This window comes from Syngnathus acus, chromosome 10 (assembly GCF_901709675.1).
Source record: "Syngnathus acus chromosome 10, fSynAcu1.2, whole genome shotgun sequence".
Taxonomy (NCBI): domain Eukaryota; kingdom Metazoa; phylum Chordata; class Actinopteri; order Syngnathiformes; family Syngnathidae; genus Syngnathus; species Syngnathus acus.
In genome coordinates, this window is record NC_051095.1 from 11,397,312 (window position 1) to 11,415,609 (window position 18,298).

Genomic DNA, 18,298 nt, shown 5'->3' on the forward strand with positions numbered 1-18,298 from the left:
ATTCATCTATTCATATCTGTTGTCTATACACCCTAATTCTGCTGATTCATCTGTTTCACTTTCCCTTTCCTGCACATCCGTCCTTTGGTGTGCCCACCTACCTTCATTCATTAGTATCCACAGCCCATTTGTCCATCTTTCTTTCTGCCCTTGTAATCATCATCAATCTCCTATTCATTCATGTGTCCTTCCATCTCTATTGTCAGTCCATCTATCCATATATTCTTCCCCCTGTGCATCTTCCATACATTGTTCCAACCTGTTTGTTACTGCAGCCATTTGTCTATCAGTTTGATTAGCTTTCTGTCAGTTTCGCTCGTCTCGTGGTCTGTCCACTTGACCACCCACCAATTGGCCAACTGAGCTATCCTTCTGTCCAACCATGAAAAGATCTATCTAATTGTCCAACTACTCGTCTGTTAAGCGATCATTTGTACTCTCCATTGGTCGTTATGTCTGTTTATATCTGTTTGTATCTGTCTCTATACATACTATACACCCTATTTTCATGCCTCGTTCAAGTTCAACTCGCTGGAGTCCATGCAGGCGATGGGCATGTACAAAGCATGTTTTCGGAACTGAATGTTCCTGCAGAGTCTCTACTTGTGGATGAGTTGGCCTCTGCCAAAGAGGCACTTTGAGACCACCTTCAACATCCGACTGTGCTTCTACACATACCCCAGTCGTGCTACAATATAGAGGTGTTTCTAAAAATAAATTTGATTAAAAAAATAATGATGTTGCATTAAATGAATTGATATCTCCAATGATTCAGGTGGATTGATACACGCTGATGTCACTTTGAATAAAATATGACGACATCCATCACACAGACTGCAGAATCTGTCTGCCTGTGCCTGGATCAAATCCACCAAAATCACAACACAGCCTGTGCCACAACTTAGCTGTGGTTTCACCTAGTCTAAAGTCTAGTCTACTTTCTGTCAGCAAATTGCAAGTTGTGGTGGGCCATGTAGACAATGCCCTTGATCTGCCATAACACCTAGCAAGATGTAGCAGGGTCTTCCAAATTCCCAAACACCGCTAACTAGATGTAAAAATTCTGCCATTTTTACACTGAATGCACGTGCACCTGTCTATGAAAATAGGGCACCAAGACAAAGACACTTCCACCCAGGTATCATTCATCCATCCATCTATTCGGAAATCACAAGGCAAGAATCAACATTGCCACCCCTAAAAAGAGCAAACGGACACACTGCACAAACACTGAGGATATTTGACAGTGAGTACTCTCTGTGTGCTTTTATGTTCTTAGTTACTACGATGGAGGACAAAAATGAGCAAGGGATAGAGTTGGCTCTGTAAAGATGACAGATGACAACCCGGGACAGGAAGGGCTTTTCGCGGGAACGCGGGTATCATACACACGGGTGACGTGCAGCACAAGCGTCTCAACATGGTGCCACACATGTTTTGACAGGCGATTTAAAGTCAAGGAGAGGAAGTGCAATCTGGGTTAGCTCATCCTGAGTATTGCTGTTGCGAGCCGAGAAGTCAAAGAGAATTCAACCGGGTCCTAATTAAAGACGTCCTCCAGAGCCAGACTGGCTTTGGGTGCTGCTGGGCTGAGGTACTTATCCCCCGGTGTAGTCTAAATGAGGATAATGAACTTTTGGAAAAACCTCAAGTCCGCTTAAGCTTGCTAAGAGCACTCACCAAGAACTGACGGTACAGTCCTTTACTCGGAATCAAATGACCTAGTGACAGAGTAGTTGTGTGGTATCAACCTCTACGTTTGTCAGTTTAGCCTTGGAGGCAGTTGATATATGTTTATAGTTTAACGCTAAAACATACAGGACTGTAAATTATGATTGGTAGGCAGTGACCTAGAAGTTCTCCATACAGCAAATCAATGTTCAAAGTGTTTATAAGATGTAAAGTAAAATAATTATGTTGCTTTAACAATTTTTTTTAATCTACAATCAATTCACTCTCGAAGTGTTTTGATATAGTTCTTAGTTGGAGTTCTTTGTGAAATCCATAAAAGGGAAGTGGTGCAGACAATAACACCAAAAACCTACTACATCTAAGTCAAGAGTTAAGTGTTGACAGCTAATCGTGGAGGCTGGCTTATGGCTAGCACGCAGATGTTGACACCACCATGGTAAATGAAGAGGATGTCATCATCTATCAGAATTGATTTCCAATGCACTACAAATCAGCCTGAATGATTACCACCAGGGTTGAATCATTTCACTCAACAATTGACACACACACACACACACGCACACGCACACGCACACGCACACACACACACACACACACACACACACACACACACACACACACACACACACACACACACACACACACACACACACACACTTGGACTATCCCAGCGGGGAGCATGCTGCAATTTACACACAGGTTTGTACGGAGTTGTTTTTTTTTAGCCACTCCGATTGAAGATCTCTGGTAACCTCTTTACATGTGAAAGTCACAGCAAAAAGAATATACTCCTCCTGCTAATCCAAATGGAATTCAATTCAGATTCAATTTTTTATTCCGATGAACGTTTTTATATGGAGCATCATTCTGAATATTCAGATAAAAGTTTTTCATGTAAACACAGCTCCTGCCCTTCTATTTCTTTACTTACATTTAAAAAGCACAAATGTGCAAATGGGGACTGAGTCTTACGTCCCAGGTGATTTTTATCGATTGCAAAAAGTGGCCAAAATAATCACAGACTTATTGTGGAACATACAATGCATTATCCTTGTGCATATGAGATGTACAAATGTGCAAAATTCTCAAAAAAGGGATATTCTGAATTTGGCAAGACAAGATGGCTGCCAGGCAGAGGAGACAGATGTGCAGTCTGACCTCAGTGGTCTGACCGAGGAGCCAAACAGCTGACATCAGTCCATCTGCACTTGTCTATCATTAGCAACTCATGCATCGACTTGGGCTGGTGGCCACTGTGGACTATAATCCAGACGTTTAGATGTCAAAGTCAACCTGATTGAGTAGCAGATGATGTAGAGTAGACACTTTTGTTTTTATCCCACAGTGCATCCCCCTCAAGATAAGATCAATAGCTCTCTGGAAGACGTGGATTGTCAAATTAAATTCCAGTTGTTTGAAATCATGACTAGTTGTGCAAAATTGACCTTGTATGTTTTGTGTGTTGTGGGCAGAGGTGAAATTGAGTGTGGAGGGGGGGGTGGGGGATAGTCACCCTGGGCATGAGTGATCGTCTGGGTCCAAGCTGAAGAAATCAATACCGACGAGGGCAACAGTTGCCTTTCTGATAAGTCACGGTGTCTTTTGGGGCCCGACTACAATGGAGCAGCAATTGCATTTTCAGTTCCCTTGCCCAAAATAAAAAACTCAAAGGTGCAGACACAGCCGCATACATAAAGACAGGCCTTGTACTCAATTGAGAAAGTCAGCTGTGTACAAATTGCTTTGCACCCACTGGAGGTACTACATTTAATCATCCTCACATTTAATGTCTCATTTTTTTCAAAAACACCTCTGAAAAATATCTGTTAAAAAGTGTTTTTTCCTCTTTCCAGTCCCACACTCATCCTTTGTGGCAATTCCTTCTTCCTACATCCTAGTAGTTTATGGGGCACACAAGTCCTTTTAATAGGACTGATTTGATTTCCTCTGCTACTTTCCACTGGTGTGTGTGTGTGTATGTGTGTATGTGTGTATGTATGTATGTATGTGTGTATGTATGTATGTACGTATGTATGTGTGTGTGTATATACGTATATATGTGTGTGTGTGTGTGTGTGTGTGTGTGTGTGTGTGTGTGTGTGTGTGTGTGTGTGTGTGTGTGTGTGTGTGATGAAAGAAGAGTCTCATCTTTCATTTTGGTAGTTTTTGTGTTTACGTACAAAACACACCAAAAAGGAAATCTATGAGGCTTGAAAGATCAGTCAGACTGCTTTAAATTGGCCAGCAATCAAGAGTTTCCCATTTAAAAAAAAATATCATATCACTTATATCAACGGTTCTTAACCTGGGTTCGATCAAACCGTAGGGGTTTGATGAGTTGGTCTCAGGGGTGCGACAGAGCCTCCACTGAGGAGGTCCGAACAAACCTGATTTATCGTGTAAATTCTGATTTACCGGTATGTAATTTGTTGTGAGTTCATGCATTGTGTTGGTTTTGTTCTTTGAACAAGGTGATGTTCATTCATGGCTAATTTTGTGCACTAGTAAAAAACATCTATGTCTTGAATTAAAAAAAAATTCACTAACGAGGAGTTCGGTGAATGCGCATATGAAACTGGTGAGGTTCGGTACCTCCAACAAGGTTAAGAACCTCTGGCTTATATCATTTATTCACTATATCTTATTGCTGTAGAAAGGTTTCTTTTATGAAATCCTTACAACATCCTAAAAATAGTCACCTTTAATAGAAGCCTGAAAGATACACAATAACTCACCCAGTCTTGGCAAAGTTGGTCCAGTAGGTCATTACCACAGCACTGAGCATCACATCGTTCTTTGAGAAGTTGCAGGGGAACAAGTCAGTTGGACCGATCATTGGAATTCCAAAAACATAGGGGACCTCGTCCCCGTGCGCGGCATCTGACCAGGCGGGCTTCATGAGACTCTGGCAGTGATGGTAGAAGGCATAAAAGTAGGTGGGTGAGCCATAGCGAGCGTGGAGGTCTGCCGTTACCACAGAGGGCTCCACCCATTGGTGGTCGGTGAAGAGAGCCACCAGCGTTTTGCGCCTGGTTTCTGGATTTTCCTTGTCGGCCCAGTCCGTGTACATGAACTTAATGGTTTCCCTCAGAGTGTCTTTGCCCTCCGGGTATCCGTAAAGACTGTCCACAAAGTCTGACACAGAGAAGTCAAAGTCGTTTCCAGAGACGCCGTCTTCTGAGTCCACTACATTCTCCACAAAGCGCAGCCCCTCACCTTGGTTGACACCCAGCATTATATCGTAGTTGAGGAACTCGCCCTGTTCCATAAGGATCTCGGGGTCGTCTGGAATGACATCGCCATCAATGACAGGTCCAAAAGCCACGTGGTATCTTGCGGGTTGTATGTCCTGCTCCACAAGCTCCCTGGAGCTCTTCTTCCTCAGACAGTCGACCATGTCTAACGTGTCCAGGACGTTACAGCCAACCTTCTCAGCCAGGAGGCGTGTATATTTGACGGGCTGGTAATTCACCGCCCAACTGGACAGCGCCGAGCCGCTCTGAATGATGGCTCGATGGAAAAGACCTGCACAAGAACACAGGGGAACAGATCATACTTGGTGCGTCTCATGGATAATTCAGTACAAAACACAATGGCGGTTCATTTGGCTACCGTCAGGTTCGATACCTGACTGTCAGGTGTGCAGCTGATAAGAACAACAAAGCCCAGACTGACAACAAGTTCTTGCTCCCACATAGTACAATAATAGATGCCAACAATAATAGAATCGTGTCTGTGATGATCAACGTGCAGATGGCCTGGTCTTACTGCTCGGAGACAGACAAGAGCATCAGCACTGTGTCATTTCACTTCCCGTCCCTGCAACTGCCACTATAATAATCTGTATTCTTGTCAGAGACGGATGCTAAGAATATGGTGCTGCGGGTTTTTGTTACAATGAGAGAAGTCGCAGGAGCAATGCAGAAAAACGGAACGAACATTGAAACGAATATTCATGGTTTCAACGGAGACTATGCAGACATTTGAAATGATTTTCTACTGTTCATCTTGTTCAGGGTTGCAGCGAAGCTAAAGTCAACCACTGGTGATGGGGAACAACCTGGACTGAGTAACAGAGAATCACTGGGTGACTAATAAAGGAGGTACACGGGAAATGGTGTCGACATTTGTTGTTCATACATTTGACAAAAGTGAAATCAAAGGTGACTGGATTTCTTCCCGACGTTCAAGCTTGGACTAAAGGTGAAACACCTCCAAATGTTGCTGTTTATTGACCAAATATTGTTGTTTGTTTGGTTTTGTTTAGTAATTAAAAACAACTAAACAACATTTAAACTGATTCAGTTATTGGTTCAGTCATTGTTCTTCAAAGTAAAAGCACCCGTTTGCAAATGTCTTATTTGAGTTAAATACAAGAAATAAAAGACGCTTTCATGAAGGCTCAGATATTGATTACTGTTGAGAGACTGAAACGATTATTTGATGATTAAAAAAAGTTGCTTAATTTGCTGATTGATTACTTGTCAATAAATGTTGACGCCTCTACTCCTCATTCATCTGTTTGTTTTTCTTTGCTATAACATGATTCTACAAGTCACAGGCTTTGAATGACATTTCTACCACTTATTCAGTCTCTTTATAGCCCCGACTGACATTTACCTTTTATAGATACAACTACTTATGCATCTGTTTTTGTAACCCCCCATTGAAAATGTGCTTCCACATTTAATCACTGGCTTCTACATGAGATTGTGGGTGGATTGCTATAAATAAAAGTAAACTCCTACTCCTTATTGAGGGAATGAAGCGGTGCACATTTACTTGCCAAGAAAATACAACCCGGTGGCATACACTGAAAGAAAGTGCCTGCCATGTGTGGCAATAAACACATTATGATACAGACCTCCAATGATGTTAGGAGATATTCTGTAGGAGCTTAATGTTGTGTATGTCGAGTGGAAACCAATGCAAACAAATCCACAGTCTCGCGGGTTCTGCCCCAAATCAAATTACCATTTAGTTGCAGTGAAGAATGAAGCAAATCCGAGACGACTTTCCACCACGAGGCACACATCCCAAATAGGAAACATAATTTCCTCAGAAATAATTGAATTGCATCCCTTCGAAAAATGTTCCCATTACATCGAGCAGATTAAAGGTGACATCCCCTCTGTTTGCGGTATGCTTTCCTCGCGTCATCATCGTGTCTCAGCATTACAGCACCAATCTCGCTTTACCCAATGCGGGAGTCAGAGGCCAAGCACCAACTGCTCGACCACGCTGCTTTATCGTTCACTTCTTTGTTACGGTCAACAGTGATTGAATTCCTCTGACGTTGTGACTGTGGCAGGCACAATAGACGATGAGTAAATACGAGTGGTAACAAAACGTCACAAGGTGCTTCCAAAACATGCTGGCTTGTAGCGTTTGAGAGTAATATTTCAGTATCAGTGTGGGTGGCTGCTTGAAGTCTCTGTGTTTATGAGGTAAACACAAGACTTAAGAGCCAGATATATCACTTTGGTAGCCTTAATCAGTGGCGACGGGGGGCTTATTCCTTTTTGGCAAAGATTAAGTGTTTCTTTACACTCCTATTTACATTTGTTCGCAAGTCGTAAGTAGAATTAATTTGCACGCATGGGTGAACTCTTAAATGTTTTTCAAAGTTACACTACAAGGTGCACTCACTCTGCTGTGGGATCCCATTGCGATAACTTCAGTGTGGATGTTGTGTTAACGCTGAGACAAGCAATAACAAAGATGTTAAAAATATTCATATTTTTAGAATCACGCTTTACAGCAGCATCATCCCTCAATAGAGTTTCAAGAAGAAAATGCGTATGATGTTCCAGATGGATTTCCCATTATGCTGTAACGCCCAAATGCAAATTGGTTGCCATTTGTGGACTTTTTGTTTTGCATGAATACAGTTTGTGAAGGACGCATTGAATGAAAATGACTCCCCTGCCATCTGCACCTAAGTCAGCTATGCGAAGCACCACACTCATACACTAAGACGAACTCTGTGTTATAGTTCTAAAGTCCTATACAGTGATTCCTCTTGAATTTTATCTCCACAGTCCATGGACCAAAACCTCGACTGCAGCAAAGGAGCTCAGCAGCAAATTTGTCACGGCTCATTGATCATCCAATCATTCTAAAACTTTCAAGATACATTGAAAACACATCTTGGTTTGTACTTCAAAGAATTTTGAGCCCAAATCAAAAGGGGCACAAATACTTTCAAAACATAGTTTGATAGTGAGCTGTTTGAAAGTGATTGCACAAGACCAGCTCATTTGGCTTTACAAAATAGCCTCTGCATCACGGATGCCAGAAATGCTACAGGGAAGCTTTGCGGCAAACACAAAACATTTCACCGTGAATCTGAAGTTTTTGTTTGTTGTTTCCGTTTTGACAAAACAAATCCCATTGAATGTGAAAGCCACCATGAGCACCGCTGCCCTTCAAGCTGTCCCATCAGCTGTGCGTCTCTGCAGGGTGGTGGCCTGCGCTGCGTCTCAGCGAGCGGGAGCAGATGTCGAGGATTTCACCCACTTGAAAGCATTAGAGTGACAGCTATAAGATGCAATTTGCTGGTGTGGGAATGGGGGTGTATGGCAGCTGCTCAGGCTCATCTGACCATCTTTGTCACTATCCCGCTCTGCCCTTATTTCCCCTCTCCTCGCACTTTCTCGGTGTTGCCTCTCAACTCAACTTAAGACAAAGCGAGCAGAGGCTGTGGTGGCGCTGGGAGTTTGTCCTTCCATGCAGTTCCCACTTGTAAATGTTTCCCGTGATCAACGAGGAATGCTTGAATAAATAATGATACACAGCTCTTCATTTGTTAATAAGAAATCATAGTTGAGTGAGAAAGCTTAGTTCCCCTTGAAACTTAAAATACGACCATGAGTATCGTAACCACAATATACAGTGGTACCCTGACTTATGAGGACCCTGCTTTACAAATGTTCAAGTTTACAAATATTAGCAACCTTAAGTTTATCTCTTTTATTGTATGGAGACTTTACAGGTGGTCAGAGACTACTTCTGTCCTTTTTGAGTTGCTTTGAAAGAAGCACGGTTTTGGCACAGCCCAAGTGCATGTATGAGTATAGTAGAGAAGTATTTTCTTTAATAAAAATCTGCTACTAAAAAACATATTGAGGAAGATGTAATGGATTCGGCCCCGTCGTGCCGTCCTCTGAATGATCCATACAGTGCACATTTTATCGAGTATATTTACCTTAATTTACGGGTGCGCTATGAATGCAACAGGGTCTGCACGGTCGTGCATCAAAATCCGCAGATGGCTGAGTGCTGAGCAGGACTGAACCGACCTGACACCATGAGATTTATCTTTCGCTTTGTTTGATGAAAGGGAGCAAGAGTGAGTTGGGCTTCACTATTGTTTGCTGAGAATCATATAAATCCAGTGCACAGGAGCTGTCATCGGGGCAATAAATATGTATTAGAGCTGTGTGTGATGAGCCCCACTGTGGTAGGAAGCCCAGTGGGGAAGGTCAAAGAGAAATAGAAGTAGAGAGGGAGGGTGGGGGGAGCAGTAGCGCCGATCACCCACTGCGAGAATCCACTAATTATTCACAGCGGGATGTACAGTACGTGTGTGTGCGTCTGCATGTGTGTCAGTGCTGATTTTGATAAGACATAAAGATGATGAATTAACACACATGCATCATCGTGACAGGGTTAATGTTTGTCACACTGTAGTTCAGAAATACTTTGGAGAAGAAACAGTGTCATTGTTGGTTCATATCAAAAACGTTCTTCTTTGTAGAAACAACAGATCGGCCTATCGTTATCAGCCTGCTTGACATGCTAGAACCCAACACCTAAACCATGAGCTGATCCATCAAAGCACAGCGATGCTGGCAGATTGAGGTCACACTGAATTATGACTGGAGCTGCGAGGTAATCACTCATTGGGTCGCGGCTAAAATGCTGTCGCGTAGCACCGCTGCCGTCTCAACACTGCGGTGAGCTGACCTTGAACCGCGCTGCCCCCTCGCTCGACACCCGTTAAATGGGCATGTGGTCGGGCCCTGAATTGGTGATGTGGCTTTTGGGGATAAATTATTTTCGATATGGAGAGGGGAAAAAAAGTTGATGACTCCTGCATAGGTTAAGTGCCGCGATTGACAACGCCAGGCTCACACCATCTTTGGACCAGTGTCATTTGATTTGAACAAGCCAATGGGACATCTGTGAAAAGAGTAACATGACACAGCCGTGCTTTGGATCACTGCTGCTGATGTAGTTTCTGGCATGTTAATGGCCAAGGATGTTGTATTGGCGATGAAGCCAGAAAGCACTGTAAATGAGTGTACTTTGTAATCTGGACCAGCTGGCAAATGTAACTGAAGCATCTGTAATGAATTTGATCAAATTGGACCTGGGATAGAATAGCGGATGACTATTAAAAACATTGCAGTATTAAGCCCTTTTCACACTGCACTTGGTTTTTGTGGTGTGGTAAAAGCGGGGCGCAGGATGGTGCCCTGAATAATGAGAGCCCGGCGCAGGCGTGTACATAGTTGGGACTGGTTGCTAAGATACCAAACAGGGTTACGTAAGGTAAACCCAAGCGCTGCCTTTGCCCATAATAAGGAGGAGGCATCTGTGGTTATGATATATTTGATTTTAAGCCTATATTTCTATTGCTAAAAATGCTCAAATCACACGTCAACCACTTTCAACCGAGCAGCTACGGTCCACATCGTGGAGATCTGGCTGCACCTGTCTTCCATTTTGTTAAAGTCCTTTGCTGTACAGCCCTGTCAAAATCTCTTTCTGTTGTCACTCTCGAATCACTTTGCCACCACGTCTCAAATGGGATGTGCTGTCTGTCATCACACTTCCCCTTCAAACCAAAAATCTTTCAATTGGGGCGTTGACGCCACACTGCTCTGCTAAGTGTAGTGTAAAAGGGCCTTTATAATGGCATGAAGAAAGCACAGAAAAATCTCCCAGTGTTATGCCACTCTCCCACTGCACAGCTAGCCCACCTCTCTTTGGGGGTGGTCAGTTTTCAACTACAAAACACAGAAGGCCTTTGGTTTACTGCAAAATTGTGTTCCGACAGTGGTGACGTAACTCTGATTTGTATGCTTTTCAGAGCACACCGGAATCTATCATAGCTAGAGTTTTGGATTTTTCACTTTTGTATTTCAGAGTGTTTTTTGTTTTTATTTGGTCAAAATTGCTTTGTTTTTTGAGTGTTTTTCAATATCAGTTTTAGCATTAGGAAAGTTTTGCATGGGCCTACACTAGCATTGAAGTTAAATCACAATAAACTAGGTCATGAAATTGAAACAATCATATTAAATGTAGTCAGCGTGGCAGTAACCAATCTTTTTTATGATCTTTCATTTCAAAACGTTACAATGACAGGTCAATGGTGAATCTGCTCAACCAATAAATGACAAGCGGGTGTTGCATTTCCTATTTGCCACTGGCTCCATGTGTTGGAATCCCAGAGGAACATAGTGAGCTGAGTAGTTACTAAAAAGCGAAAGGGAAAATATCTTAGCTATTACATGACCATGAATGTTTCATTTGTCAAATTCCACCAAGGCTATAAATACACAAGAAAACATAACATTTTCACAGAGTTAATGCTGTAAAAATCGTATTAAATTTCCTTACAAGCAGTATAACGACAGAATAACACAGAAATGTTCTATATCACGCTGCTCTCTCCCCCACAGCTCCTGCTAGATCTGCAGAAAAGATCATTGGAATCAACCTCCCTTCTATCCAAGACTTGTACCTGTCCAGGACCAGGAAACGTGCAAGGAACATCTCTACAGACCCTTCTCACCCAGGTTGCAGTCTGTTTGAACTACTCCCCTCCGGACGGCGTTATAGAGCTCGGTACGCCAAAACCAGCAGACACCGAGACAGCTTCTTCCCCCAGGCTGTTGCTCTGATGAACTCACACCACTCATAGAGTCTCAGAGGCATTACTGTGCAATAACATCCTGCTCTTCACACCTTTTGAATTTGTCTACACTGTTTTTGCCATTATTCACATGTCCTGAGTGTTGTTAGTCACCTATATGTTGAACAGAGGGTGTGTTTTACCGAAGTCAAATTCCTTGTTTGGCACGCTCAAACATGGCGAATAAAAACTCTTGAATCTTGAATCTTGAATCTTGAATCTTTTACTTGCCTCTGCCTCATCTTTAATCTTTCCCTTGCTCTGTTTTGCGCCGCTCTCGATCGAGCTCTCGCTGTCTCTGTTCCGAGGGCCCGTGCTGAGTCCCTCCTTGCTAATTATTAGGCATAAGCCTGCGCTCAATGAAGCTTGAATCCTCTGAGCCATCTTACCTCCACCATCTTCTCACTGTAAGCAAATCTCTACAGACCAGTGCACTATACGGCGCACCCTTTGTTGTGGGGGAAAAAAAAAAAAAACTAAAATAAAACACGTCTAGTGAAAATCTTGCTAAGTTTCACTTTTCCCCCTCTGCCGTTTTTTCTATTATTCATTCTAAGTCTCATCTCCTACAAGGAATCATTATTTCACACCAAACCATAAAGCTATATGAAGTGGTTTATTTCACCTCAGGAGATTGAATTAGTGCCATTTTATATCCTTGGTCACTTGCAGTCATAAGGTTAAAGCTGCCGTCACCATGGCTACAGTCTAGTGGCTACAGCTACTTAAACACTTGGGTCTGCGGTCGAATCAGGAATTAGCCCAGAGATAATTTCACATTTGGTCCCAAAGCCCTGAAACTGCATCTACATTGTGCTTCTATTCCAATTCGCCTGTCCATCATCAAACTCTTCAACTTCAAAGTGCATCTGATGGAATCATAAGAAGATGGGAAGTTGGATGGTGCAATTCCTCCATGCATGCTACAAAGTGCATAATTTGAGTGCATGCATGGGCAGTAAGGCTGTTACGTTGTATTACCGTTTGCATGGTTTGCATATTATACACCAAGCATGCGTCTGTTAGTTCCGTAGGTTTGTCTTTCCAAGGAATACATTGGTAAATTGACCCAATAACTAAACAATAATAATAATATATTTTATTTATAAGGCGCCTTTCAAGGCACTCAAGGTCGCCATACAGACATAAAATAGCATAAAAAATGACCGGAGACACACTACTGACACACAAACGTAACTGGAGCCACGGGAAGGTAAATTGAAAAGATATACTATGGAAAATAATAGAAAAACAATCCTTGCCGAGTGGACCTAAAATGGCTTCCGAGCGCAAAACGTGCTTAACCTGGAATCAAAATATGAAACCAAATGTCCCTTTTAATGGGAAACTCAATTATTGTTCATCTCTCCATCTACCAAGTGAGGGAGAATCCATAATAAATGTCCAGTCTCTGTCTGGGTTCACCCAAAAAAATCCTGGCCTACAGTATATAAAAATAAGGTTTTAAATAATTTCTTATATGTGAAGAGGCTGATTATGGAAATGATTTCTCACAATGTGCTGTCGACTGCAACTCTCGACATGTTGGATGGAGGAGGGGGGGTGCGCCGAAGCACAAATACAGATTTCAACCTGTCACAAGGCTGCATTACCGGTGACAGCCTCAATCCCGAGCCAAGTGAAATGGCTTTACATGTCTGCGCATATCAAGTAAACAATCACAAATAAATAAATCAATACAATGACATTGTTCACTACATAATTAAACTACAATATCATGAACCAAATTATCTCCTGGGTTACACTTATGCACTCGAGTATAGTTTGGAGGAAGCCTTCACATATTGAGAATTCCTCTATTTTAGAGCACAAAAAAAGACTACTACTATCAAACACAAATTAAATTCACTTTCCTGGAGTTGCCATAGCAATATGTTAGTTAAGAGCAGCAGAGTTCAAAACAGAAGGCTTGACCTTCCTGTCCTCCATAAAAGAGGCTGTGTTTGAGGTGCCGGTGTTTTCATCTATCAGCGTGAGACATGCTTCATGCTAACCTTATATAACGTTGTTTGGTCTTCGGCTCGAGCCTCTGAAGAGCTCGGCTGCTTGCCTGCAGGCAGCGGCTTTGGCCAGATAAAGAGTTTGATCCATAAGTGTGGATGGAGGGGGAAAAAAGGGGGAGGGAATAGAAAAATAGAGCAAAGAAGATATGAAGGATGATGGAGAAAAAGGAAGTTAGCGAGAAATGAGAGAGGATGTGGCAAGAAGCCAGGAAGGGGAAGAATGGCATGAATAAAAATGGCCTAATTGACAGGCTGTACATTAGATCGATAGACATCTGAGCACGGTGTGTGGTATCTCTACAAATTATAACAAGACATTTAACATTCAGCAGTCAATACAACACACATACATGCACAGAGGCTGGCATCCCTCCGTTTGTATGCACAGCACAGCGGGGTTCCGTCTCCTACTTGAACTCATCAATCTAGCTGCTAATCAGCAGGCGGGCAGACAAGGCATAACCTGAGTGGAAAATAATTAGCACTTTAATTCGCCAAATTTATTTAGGCCTGCGGGTGAGGCTTTCTACTTTGGGATGTTACTATTTTATTTGGAAAATGTCAGAACGGGCTAAAACAGAATTCCACTGTGTGATTGGTGTAACAATGTGATGCATTTAAGATGTATTCTTTGGGATTATAAAATTGAATGTGGCAGTCCAGAAAGGATGATGCTTTTATTTATTTAAAAATGCTATTTAATCCAGTTGTGGAGGAAATGTCATTATAATTGCACCCACTTAAACTATCTCACAGCACTAAAAGGTTATAGCAGCTTTTTGTAAGTACAGAGGAACCTTAAAGGCCAATCACAAGATGTTAAGGGACATTTGTCAATTCGTTCTGATTTCAAAAAGATTTTTACACTGGAAGTGAATAAAAAAATGACCTGGTGCTTAGCACATGCTACTTGGGTTAATTGATTGATCTGAACACTCTGTCTGTCTGTCTGTCTGTCTGTCTGTCTCTGTCTGTCCGTCCGTCCGTCCGTCCGTCCGTCCGTCCTTCCTTCCGTCCGCCAGCCCCCCCCTCTCTCTCGCTCTCTCTCTGCGGCCCGTTAATGTCATTGCGCTAAATGGTAGACCAGAAGTGGCGTGAATAGGTTTCAAATAGTAAGTCTAGGGATGTGTTCACTGCCTTAAAGTTGCAGACTCAACAGCATTTGATAAATTAAAATAAAAGTGCAAAATGTTTTATCCCATTTTATTTATACTTGCCAACTGATCCTTTTATAAAATCAATTTCAACATTTTATGGTATCATACATGTGCAAAGAAGCACTGATTGTTAGCACATTCAATTACAATATTTATTTTTCCTCAAATCATTGGAGGGAATCTAGAATAGCCTACTATTTTAGATTTTTCATTAAAAAGGGTGAAATTATTATTTTCATTGAAACATTGGAAACTAAAGTGGTACAGTGCTGAGCCATGAGACTCCAGGACACCATGTATGAAAATTGAGCCGATATTACGGACTAAAAATAAGCAGTTTAGCATGAAGTTTAAAGGTTTCCAAATTTTGAGTAGTTCGAAATTGACAGTATCAGTCGAGCATTGATGTATGAACCCTATGAACTATCCGACTGAAAGCGAGTGCATTTTTATTCAGTCCATAAAGAACTACAGTGATCACACAACTCTTTTCCATACTCATTCAGCTGCATCTACATAGTCATAACTTACTCGCACAACCAACGCGCGAAGACAAGGACGCTGCACGCTGAATTTTTTTCCAATTGCGCTCACGCAAGTGTCACTAATGCTGCAGCCTGTGAGAGGCAAAGGCTGTTATCTTCATGTCCTTCATTGTTTTCTGGCATTCGAGGCCGCATTCACCACGCTCGCTCTATGCCGGGCTTGTGTTTAGATGCGGGCCTGATACGGGGCACAACAACATCCAAGCCGCCTCAAATAGGCACCCATGCGGAAATGGGAAGAATAATGAGTCACTACAGGGTTATCTATGTGTATCTCCATGTCATGACTGTGTAAGCGGCTCTGCTAATCTCATTAGATGAGACAAGTTGGTAAAGATGTTTTCTGATTTCTCCCTCTCCCCCTGCTGTGTCCACAAATAGATTCCAGATCAGGGAGCGGAGAGGAAACGATTAGAGCCTATAGTTCCCACAGACACTGCGATTAATTGGATGAATGTCCATGTGATAGCTGGGCAGCAGGAGTAAAAGTCATGACCCCTGCTGTCTCTAAATATACAGTACGTTTAACTGTGCAGCGCTCATGAGAAACAACAAACCAGAGACAACGTATACCCTGAAACACTCCTTAAGTACAAATCAGAAGTAGTATGTCGTGGGAGGGTCAAACTTATGAGTGGCACGTGACTTTGTCTGCTCAGCCGTGAAATGTGGAAGGATGGCAAGCTTCTATTCTTGGCTACATTTTGCCTGTGACAGCCAGATGGGATGGATGTAACTCATTTTTGGGGCCAAGGAAAGCCACTGAGAGGGCACAGTTGCATTTGTGACTGACAAATCATCTCAAGGGGTTTACGTCCCCTTAAGGGGATCCACGGGGGTTTAGCACAACCAGGGCAAGAAAGAATGACAGGCAAAAAGAAAAAAAGCTAAGGGACTAAGTGCCTGCAAAAACAAATTAGCTGTGGGGGTATTGAAGGTAGTGAGCTGGATACCAATGTGGAAGGAGACAGTGGGTGGATCGTATTGCTTACGATGGCCCTTTTCCTTCAATACATTGGATCTGTCTTAAGAGCCTTTAAGAATCTGTGTCTGATCCCATCTGACTAAAGCATCTATTCAAAGGCTAAACCATTTGCATGTATACAAAGAGCACAAATACGTTACACATGTGCGGCCCACTGAAAATGAATTGTTTCTCAAGGGATACCCAATCTCCAAACAAACGACAAATATCTTCAGGCCAAATGTCATATATACAATATAGTGCACCCACAAGACCGACCCTGGTGGGCGCGCTCAAGTTGTATCATTCAGCAAGCTAATTAGGTACCACATACAGTGCAACCTTTGTTTTCCTGACCAAGAAGATCAAACGTTATTTTTATGTAAAACACTGTTAATGAACGGCAACCAGATGGCATGTGGAAGAAGAAAGTCCCTCCCCTGATGTGCTGCAATTCCCGCTCTTCTCGCAAAATGATAAAGCTATTCCTATTAGACCAGCTCCACCTATTACAACCTCTTTAAGGGTCAGTGGTCACGCCAGCAGCTGCATCCAAGCTGATTAACTCTAGTAGCAGACATGAACGCGCAAGACCCGGCTCAGGTTCCAGCAGCGTAAACATATTCTTCATGTTCTTCTAGCTGTGTGTGAATGTGTGTGTGTTGCTTCTCACCCAGCGTCTGCCAACACTGGCCTGTGCTCTGCCCATTGTGCCACCAGCCCTGCGGCCAGATGCCACGCAGGCTCGGCCTAATTCGAGGTGGCATGCCATGTAAACACAAAATGGAAATAGGATGGAGATGCAAGGCGCTCGCCTCGTTCCCACACACTGTGAACGTGAACAGGACTCGGGAAAAAAAAAATGTCCGTTCGTTAGCACGATTAGGCAAAAACCACACAGCCAATTTTGACAAGACCCTGAAACGGAAGACTAAAGTGAAACAAGAAGAAGCCATAAAATGGTGCAAAAAAGTGATAGTGAGCTGCATGCTTATGGCGACGCTAAGCTAATGTCCATAACAAACTAAAATATCGTTACAATGGTTATGGAATTCTCTGTGAACCAGAAAGTCACAAATTTGAATTTCTTCTTCAGTCGTTTGAGTCATTAACTACCCCCCACACCCACAATATTCAAAATACTGCTCTCTTTTTAGTGCCAATCTAGTGTATGTATGCATAGAGTGAGACATTGTGTTTGTGTGTCTTATCTGTGTTGAATTGCAGCAGTTTTGCAGCAGCCCATCCCTGGAGAGCACTATGTCTGCATTCACAGCCTCATGCTTCATACAGTAAACTCCCATCGAGTCAATTACGATGGCAGAGTCTTTAGCCACCATAGCCACTTACTATAAGTGCACATTGAAACAACAGGTTTATGACATATGCTGCCATAAAATTGCCTTGGAAAGGTTTTACTCGCTGCCCCTGAAAACAGACTCAAACAATTCAAATTGAATCAACTGCAAATTCAGACATTTCAGAGTGCCTAGGCCGTGAGTTGTGATTGGGTACAATGCTAAAGCAAATCAATCAATTTAAATTGCTTTATTTTGATCTAGAGGCACACAGTGCGCTGATACTGAATTAGTAATTGAGATTAAAATGCGCCGACCAAGCATTCGTCAATCTGAATTCCCTCATTTTAGTCTACTCCAAGGCAAAAGTAGAAAATACATCTTTGACAGACATGGATAAACGGGTTTGTGGGCATCCATTTTTCAGAGTGGTGGTATGTGTGTGTGTGTGTGTGGGGGGGGGGGGGGGGGGGGTCATAGGAGGATAAAAGAGGATTAAGGGCAGTAAAAATTCTCCACGTGGAAAAATAGCACTAAGCCTTCACTCATTACAGTGACGACACAGGTATGTTGCCTTTTCTATGAAATTCTATGCAGTAGTGGTCTGGAAGAACATAACCTGACCTGCAATTATGAAACGATGTTCTGACCTGCTATAAGTGAAGGGTTACATACATATGCTCAACTGAGGTTTTA

At 42.6% G+C, this 18,298-nt stretch overlaps 1 protein-coding gene across 2 annotated transcripts in view; it reads right to left on the bottom strand.

The window, feature by feature from the left end:
• The window catches only part of nlgn3a (neuroligin 3a), a 134,847-nt gene that overhangs the window by 9,586 nt on the left and 106,963 nt on the right, over positions 1-18,298 (bottom strand). For both annotated transcript variants that reach the window (XM_037260104.1, XM_037260106.1), the window contains one exon: positions 4,428-5,217. In XM_037260104.1, coding sequence (XP_037115999.1) covers positions 4,428-5,217 — 790 coding nt within the window. The remainder of the gene's footprint in view (positions 1-4,427; positions 5,218-18,298) is intronic.